Genomic DNA, 8,846 nt, shown 5'->3' with positions numbered 1-8,846 from the left:
GAGACAACCTGATCCTCAAGTGTTTTGTAAACATGTGCATGATGTCCTCAGAGAAAAAGTTCAGCCCCAGTGGTCCCAATATCCTGCCAACAAAATCAAAGTGAGGGGATATATTTTAATACATGTCGTTAGTAATGCATATTTTTCTGCAGTTCCTCATTTCAAGGTCCTTATTTATGATTTTAGAGGTTATAAATCCATGTTGCAGAAACATCATTTTTTAAAAGCCCAGAGTGGAAAGCGTTACCTGCATAAACACAGACACCTGCATGTCTGAAGGTGCCTGAGGTCACCTTTAGCTTCCTTGTTTTTCACCCACCCCTCACTGATAAAATCAAACAACTACTCAGCATCAGTGGGAGCAAAATAGAGTAAACACGCTTACTGTTGCCACAGGCAGTTTAAAGGCTGAATGCTTAAAATGAATGAAGAAATTATTAATTATACTGACTGAGGAACTCTGAAGGTGAAAACCTCTCAAAAAGGAGAGTTAGTAAAACAAAAAAAAACTTGGCAGTCTGCCACTGGAGCAAAGCAGCAGATCCAGTCCAGAGGACGGCTGAAGGCAGATTTGTCGGGTCTCTATGCTGAAGGAGATGATGAATAGCTCGACTTTGAGGGTGCTCTTTTTACTCTGCCAAGTCCAGGTGAGTGTTAGACACAGCAGTAATAAGGTCAGTTTTGTTTGTTTTTTTGTGGTGTTTTTTGGTGGTTTATTGTTCAGCCCAACTGTATATTATTATTTTTTCAATGTTAATTTAGTAATTTAGTTAATTTAGTTTTTCACAAGATATGGAGGTATATATTTTTGTCTTAATTTAATGAAGAAAATATTTTTTCTGTTTTCTGAATGGCTCTTTTTGTGTTCTTTTCAGAAAAGCAAAACATATATTTATTTTGTATAATTCATTTGTGTGTGTGTGTGTTTGTGTGTGTGTGCTTGTGTGTGTATGTGTGTGTGAGAGAGAGTTCATTATTATCTAATACTTGAATCTTGAATATAAAAAAATTAAGCCTTCCCACACCTGAAAAGTATTGGACCCCCATTACACGATTATCAGTATTATTGTAAAAAAAAAAACAAAAAAAAAAAACGTATGTTCAGTATGTCCTTGGATATTGTCTGTTCCTCAGTGTTTAGCTGCTCTGGCTGCGACAGGGATCCAACCACACTATCCAAACAATAGAAACTGCTCTCATAATGGAAACCCAGGAAACAAGAATCTTGAGGTAAATTTTCTGGTATTTTTTTGTAATCTTAAAATAGTTTTATTAGATTACAAGTAAATATTTGATTTGAAATCCTGGTTCCTGCCTCCTGATTCAAACAGAACATCTCTGATATGGACCTTCAGCAACTCTCCACCATTCAGTTTCCACACGTGTCTGGCAGTTTGAAACGCATGAAGAGGGAGTGGGTTATTCCAGCAATTAACTTTCCAGAAAATGACAGGGGTCCATATCCCAAATTCATGGTGAAGGTAAATACAGCAGCAATAAATTAATTACATTGTTTTGAATGCATTTACATTAAATGTACTAAGCCTTCTTGACTGAAATATCTTTACTGTTGTGCTTTAGATTAAGTCAAGCAATCAGGAAAAGGTGGCGATAACCTACAAGATCTCTGGACCAGGGGCTGATCAGCCCCCTGAGGGTGTGTTTATTGTTGATCGGCGATCTGGGGTGCTGTATGTGACACAGCCACTGGACAGGGAGAAGACAGCCAAATACACTGTGAGCTAAAACAAAGCATAACCTCAATCTAAACTACAGTATGTCTTAATCCTTAAACACAAGTACTGTTAATAAATATTATACTACATGTGCTGTGTGTTACAGCTGTTGGCCCATGCACTGAATGAGGGAATTAAGGCTGAGGAGCCAATGGCACTCATTATTAATGTCATTGACCAGAATGACAACGCTCCACAGTTCACTCAGAACTCTTTCTATGGCAGAGTGAGCGAAAGTGCTGAAGTTGGTGAGAAAACAATAAAAGCTGGAGTCCTCTAAACTTTACTTGACTTCCAAAAATGTGAATCTCAAGTCACTTTTGTATTGTTGTCAACAGATGACTCTGTCATCAGGGTAACAGCGGTGGATGAAGATGACGCACAAACAAACAATGCAATAATCAGGTATCGGATAAAGTCTCAGACGCCTCAAATGCCCAAAGGAGACATGTTCGCCATAAACCCAGTGAGTGGAACTATCAGTGTGGCAGCAGGTGGACTGGACAGAGAGGTAAAGGAGTCATACAGTGTGAACGCCACTCTCCTCTTTCCAAGACTTTCTCATGTCTCATTTCCATTGCTAATCACTTCCCTGTTAAGACTCAGCCAGAGTACCAGCTGATGATTGAAGCTGCTGACATGGAGGGGGATGGGCTATCGTCCACCTGCACCGTTATCATTAGCATCACTGACAGCAACGATAATGCTCCACAATTCACCGTCACATCTGTGAGTTGAAAAAGTCCAAATACTTCATAATGATGTTTAAATAAGTTTGATCATGAGCTACATTTAGCATGTTTGCCTCGCTCTCTCCCAGATATCCACATCGGCCCCTGAGAATGAGGCTGGAGTGGAGGTAGTAAGGCTGAAGGTCACTGACAAGGACGAGTTAGGATCTCCAAATGCCAACACTAAATATTCAATAATCAAAGGCAACAAGGGGGGAGACTTCAACGTCACCACAGGCTCCAGTAAAATGGAGGGAATCATCACCACAGTCAAGGTCAGAACATGTCAGTTTACTTTTATTAATGAGTATCTGATGTTTTCCTCAATGTCCAGAGTACATCATACTTTTTCCCTTGCTCTCCACCACCTCCAAGGAATTGGATTTTGAGACCACTCCCATTTTTACTCTGCTGGTAGTGGTGACAAATGAGGTGCCGTACTCGGATCCAGTGTCTGCGTCGACAGCCACAGTCACCATAACAGTTGTGGACAAGAACGAGCCTCCTGTTTTCAGTCCAGCAGAGATCCATGTGAGCATCTCAGAGGACTTGAAAATGGGGAGGTCTGTTGTCAGCCTGAGCGCTAAGGACCCAGACACAGCCAGGAAACAGAGTGTTAGGTAATAGAAAACCCATACACACATGCTGTTTACATATCAACACACGCATGTATGCGTTTTTTATGAATGTACGCTCTTCTATTAAAGTTCTAAATCAGGTTGTTTCTCTTTCCTCCAGATATAAACTACACAATGACTCTGCAAGGTGGCTGAGTATTGATGAGGACACAGGATTGGTCAAAGTTAAAGGCAGCCTGGATAGAGAATCACACTCTGTCAAAGACAGCAAATACACAGTCCTGATTCTGGGTTACGACAATGGTTGTTTTTTTTTTTTCTTACAAAACTGTTGTAGCCTTCTTTCCCCTTAACTTAATTTTAACATTGACTGAACAATAACCCTGCTGAATCCTTTTTTTTTTTTTTTCACGCTTCCAGATACTGTTCCAGCTACAGGGACAGGTACTCTGGTTGTGACATTATTGGATGTGAACGATCATCGTCCAGTGATCAAGCAGAGGAAAGCCAGTCTATGCAACAAGGACGCTGTTCCTGTTCAGCTGGACATAGTGGACCTAGACGGACCAGGTCATGCTGGACCGTTTACTGTGGATCTTCTAGGAGAGCACAGGATCAACTGGACTATTACCACCAATTCCACAAGCAAGACAGCTCACTAACAGCATACATACCCAGTGACAAGATGTAGGATTTGACTCCTTGAGTGTTAATTCTGCATCTTTTGTCCATTGCAGGCAATGCGGCAGCCTTGGCCCCCAAACGTGAGTTGTCACCCGGGAACTATTATGTGCTCATGCGTATCTTTGATGTCGGCGCGCTCTACCAAGACAGCACACTGGATGTAGAGGTGTGCGAATGTCAAGGGGCTGTTTCCAACTGCTTTATCTCACACCCTGCCCCTCGTCTGCACATTTCTTCTCTTGCAACGTCCGTCCTGGGAGCAATCTTTTGTCTTCTTTGTATGTAGCAGATCTTTCTTATTCATCCTATATGCTAAATTTTTTTTGGTTCACTCCACTGCCTTTACTTATTCCGATTTTTCTTTTAACCTCAGTGCTGCTTCTGCTACTACTGTTGTTGTTGTTGCGGATGAGGAAGTCGGAGAAGAATGGGCCTTTTCTTGAAGACCTACCAAGAGACAACATCTTTTACTATGATGAGGAGGGAGGAGGTGAAGAAGACCAGGTAGGAGCAAGAAGGTGGAGAGTTGTCAGATGTCTCCCTACACTGCCTAATAAAACTCTTTTTCTGTCTAAAAGTGACAGGGATGGAAGTGGTAAGGGCCTTACACATGTAACTATAATTAATTTTATCTAGACTGGTTTTACCTGATGTAATCTAATCCTGTAAGAGCTACGAGTAAAAGAGGCCATATTGGTTACAGATGCACACTGTAGAGGGTCAGAGGAGGATAAATCAACCTACTGGGTCTACCTCAGGCTGACAGTCATCAACAGGGAAATAGGCAGGCTCATGAAACACATACAAGGACCAGAGAAAAGCAGAAGGTGGTCAAAAAGCTTGAGAGTCATGAAAACTAAGGCAGGCAGACTAGAAGGTGAAATAGCTGGGTAGCAATAGTGACAAAGCATTATGGACAGTGCAGGAAAGGGATAAAGGCTAAAAACTTATCGAGGTGGTGTGGAGGCTCAGGTGGTGGACGGGAAAAATCCATTAGGAGAGTGAAAGAAGGTACTGTTTTTAGTGATGCAACAAGACATAGATAAGATAGACGAGGTAGGGGGTAACTTAGGTGAAACCGTGACACTCACAGCAGACATGAAAAGGCGATGATTACACTACATTACCCTTGCTGCCTGACACACTTAACCCCTGAGTCAAGCTAAAGTTTGAGGCTGATTTTGTTGAGGCTGCTCTATGTTTTTATGTCAGAAATTTTTCGATGGGAGACTGGCAAATGATTCATTTTTCTTCAGGAGTATGACCTGAGCCAGCTTCACAGAGGGCTGGATAACCGTCCCGAGGTCCTCTGCACCGATGTGTTTCCCATTGTCCAGAGCCACCCACGCTACCGCCTACAACTCCAAGCCAATGAGGAGATTGGCACATTTATTGCAGACGTGAGTGATGTTAAGATTTTATACATTAGACCTATAGTTTGATTACTAGAATAGTATTTATGTCAGAGTTGTGTATGAGTGCTATAATAAGATGTTTAATTGATTATCCCTCTAGAACGTGTGTGCCGCAGACAGTGATCCCACAGCTCTCCCTTACGACTCTCTCCTGGTGTTTGACTATGAGGGCGTTGGCTCTGAGGCGGGTTCGCTCAGTTCCATCAACTCCTCAGACTCAGATGAGGAGCAAAACTATCAGAGCTTGGCCCACTGGGGGCCGCATTTCAACAGATTAGCTGACCTGTACACAGGCGGGATAGAGGAGGACGATGACATAGAAACATTGCCAGGAAAAACAGAATGGGTCTGACGTGCTCATGTGTATCTAAAGCTCCCGCTGTGACATTTTTCCAGACTTGGCTGTGGTATGAGATAGAAGATGCACATGCTCAGTTCATGCATCACTCTAAGCTTTCCTCGTCTGTTTATTTTATTAGGTTATTGCTGGAATTTGTGGGTCCTTTTACAAACTAAACAATATTTAATAGTATGTGTGTCCTGAGCTTACAGTAATGATGTCATGTTAGGTATATTGTTTCACTGGCTCCACGCCAAAACCTCATTGCACAAATTAAAGTAAACATAATTTACTCTGTATTGAGCGACGGCTTTACTCACGAGTGCGATTGGATTTCTAATTTATGGGCAATATTTGAAGACGTGAGTTTGAACAAGGGTTGGCAGTTCACTGCATTGGCGGGCCCGTGTTGGAACTCGTAGTTAAGCAGCACCAACATCAGACTCTCTGCATCATCGAAGACATGATCTCAAAGAGAGGTTTATAATAATGAAGTGATAGCAGAGCTGTTGAAAAAATCCTGGGTTGGCAACAAAGCTGCGACACTTAGATTATTTCCCTGATATTTCTCAAATAAAACCTTCTCTCGCATTACTGGAAACTAATTTCTTCTTTTCTTCAACACATTGCCCAAAGTTCCTCAAGGCTCAGTCATATGTTTTTATTTTTTCTTCCGCCATGCGTAATATCATCTATAAGCTCAATGTTTCTTGTGGTAATGTGTATGAGACACTGTTGCTGCGTAGTTTTTAGTGCAGAACTTGCACTGTTGCTACTGTGAAGGATATTTGTTAATGATGTTTTAACATTTTATAATGTTTTTTTTAACATTGCTTTTGTTCACTTGCTTTTATTTGTTATATTTTATGATTATGCCTTTTTGATTATTAAAAACCTTTTGAGAATGTTTTTATTTGTGAACTTGGTTTATGTTTTCATTTAAACATGTATTTTGGTTCTTATACTATATTATGAATGTAAGGGTGAACGTAAGGTGCAGGATGAGATGAGAGTTATGTTTACCTGAGAGAATGGGTAATGAAGTTAGGACAGAAAATATAATCTAAACCAGTCTCTGAAATGAAACCAGCCCTCTGATACTACAGTAAGCTTTGCCAAGCTGATAAGCTCTTTTGTCATGACCAGTCATCTCCCTGAACTGCTTTCTCAAGAGTGAACTTTAACCATTCACTGTCAACTAACTCAACTGAACTTTGACTCTCTGAGTTTACTGTATTACACTGAAGAGTTTGAGTAGCAGTGAGGAAAAACTGTCTGTTTAAATCTGTTTAAATGTTTCTTATTTTAGTTAGATGACATTTCCAGCTCGTATGAGGCCGTGTGGATAAATGAGTAAAAAGCCTTACAACATTTGGGGAAGGTAAGTGGTCACGTAGACTGAAATCAAGTGTGGAAATCTGATCTGTGTGGATCACTACTGGTATGTTGAAGTAATATATGGGTTGGGCGTTTCCAACATCCATTCTGTTTTCCTACATGTTCCCCTTTTTTCTTTCAAAACAGATGACACAGAACATGTTTCAGGAGGGGCTGTACCATGTGTTTTTTAAGGAGACACCTTCAACCCGCCCACAGAACCAGGTTACCAATCATGAGGAGCTGGACAATGTCAGGATTCATCGTTGGTTTGGGACTGTGGTTAACATCAGACTTTTAGTTGCTGGGGTGAGATGCTATACGTCCTTGTGCTTGTCCAAACCGTTGGTTAACATAGTTTACCAGCTTTTTTAACAGTCTGCGTCTGTTTCCCCTCAGGTGGTTCAAGTCATCAGTGCTTTAGCTTGTATACTAAGCACAGTCACCCATGCATGTGTGAGCTACAACTGCTCCATCTCCATGACAACACCAGTATGGTCAAGCCTATTTGTGAGTCCACTCAATGCAAAGTCTTTTAGACAGAAACAGAAACAGAGTCAAATACTGGCTCATAACTGTTTGTGTGTTTACAGTATGTTGCTGCTGGGTGTCTGGCAATAGAGGTTCAGAGGAAAGCTAATAAATTAAAGGTAAATGCTTCGTTTAATATTTTTTTTGTAACTTTTTTTTCTTATGTTATCAACTGCCTCACTTGATTTTGTATCAACAATAAATAGATCATCACCCTGATGGGCCTGAACCTCTTTAGTCTACTGTTTGGATTCTCTGCTCTCCTGGCCAACAGTCTCAAAGCTGCAGAACCTGCTGCACTCAGCACAAAGCAACAGGTAATTCTGCAATTCTTTGGATTCTTGTTATATTAATTTATAACATCGAAATTGTGTTAAGATCATTCTGTTTGTTTCTTACAAGAGATCCATCAATATCACAGGATGGCAAATTTCTTACTGCTATGAAAAGCCTGTTTTAACATCAGTCTTTATATACTGAATGTGTGGAATTAAATGCTTTCTGACCTGTGTGTAAACTGTCTTTTCTTACTCGCTCCCTGTTGTTTTGTTCCTCACCAGCGTGCTGGCTCATATGTTGCGAGGGGAAGCTCCATAGCATTCTCTGTACAGTGTTTTCTGGCATCAATCTACATACTTTTCCTGTCCTGGAGAGGCCTGCGTCGCTACAGTCCTCCCCATACTCAGACCTACAGCCGCCTCTCACAGGTAAATATAGAAGGATAGGATACACAGAATGACCCGGGCGTAAGAGAGAGATTGGTTCACCATTAACTTGGGTCCTGTGGTCAATTCCGGTTCTTGAATAGTCAGGAATACAGTTTAACTCTATTAGCTGTTGTCAATTGTTTTGTGGGCGTTTGCGCTTTAGATAATTTTCCAGTGAAATAAATCACAAATACCAAATTTATAAGAACAATATTCAGTCTGGATTATCACACACTGTGGTATTTAATGCCATCTGATTGTTCTTTGCTCCTTTTTGGGCAGGATCCAGATGAAACCAACGGACCTCTACTGGAACAAGTGGAGTATAATCTGTGAAACTCAAACATCTAAAATATCTTCTTTTCTTTTAGATTTACTGTACATGTGTAAGTTTTTCTGAAAAATCCACTTGCTCACTGGGACAGGGATATTCACACTGCTGTAGACACACTCCTGCTTGCACAGCTTTTGTAAAAGTAGTTACTGTTGTTGACCGGGGACTGTATGAATTTTTTGTGCACTTTTGAGTTAATAATGTTTAAAATGTGATGAAATTGTAGTATGCTGCCTGACTGATTACTTGGATTCTCAATAAGTTGAAATTTACTTACCAAAACGATGAAGAATTGCATCAACAAATTCAAAAGCTAAAGAAATAAACTGCGTGTTAAACAGCCAACGGTGTACATCAAGAACCACAATGACTTATTAAACTGCAATTTGCTAATAAAGTTTACATGCTTAACA

General features: G+C 40.7%; 2 protein-coding genes across 2 annotated transcripts; both read left to right on the top strand.

The window, feature by feature from the left end:
- The first annotated feature begins 283 nt into the window (after positions 1-283).
- Positions 284-6,393, top strand: LOC111653311 (B-cadherin). The gene is made up of 15 exons (XM_023403839.2): positions 284-647; positions 1,135-1,230; positions 1,332-1,481; positions 1,582-1,737; positions 1,843-1,984; positions 2,075-2,247; positions 2,337-2,465; positions 2,557-2,742; positions 2,843-3,087; positions 3,206-3,348; positions 3,466-3,690; positions 3,783-4,007; positions 4,103-4,233; positions 4,986-5,129; positions 5,245-6,393. Exons 1-15 carry the CDS (start codon positions 585-587, stop codon positions 5,494-5,496), a joined length of 2,460 nt encoding a protein of 819 aa, XP_023259607.1. The 5' UTR covers positions 284-584; the 3' UTR covers positions 5,497-6,393.
- A 59-nt stretch (positions 6,394-6,452) lies between these two features.
- Positions 6,453-8,846, top strand: tmem253 (transmembrane protein 253). Its single transcript, XM_023403840.2, has 7 exons — positions 6,453-6,865; positions 7,009-7,170; positions 7,261-7,371; positions 7,455-7,511; positions 7,599-7,709; positions 7,953-8,099; positions 8,382-8,846. Exons 2-7 carry the CDS (start codon positions 7,009-7,011, stop codon positions 8,433-8,435), a joined length of 642 nt encoding a protein of 213 aa, XP_023259608.1. The 5' UTR covers positions 6,453-6,865; the 3' UTR covers positions 8,436-8,846.

Source organism: Seriola lalandi, unplaced genomic scaffold, assembly GCF_002814215.2.
Source record: "Seriola lalandi dorsalis isolate HSWRI2012SDOR001 ecotype SW California unplaced genomic scaffold, Sedor1 jcf7180002054188, whole genome shotgun sequence".
NCBI classification, from domain to species: Eukaryota; Metazoa; Chordata; class Actinopteri; order Carangiformes; family Carangidae; genus Seriola; species Seriola lalandi.
The sequence above is the reverse complement of the archived record's forward strand: the minus strand, read 5'-3'. Positions and strand labels throughout refer to the sequence as shown.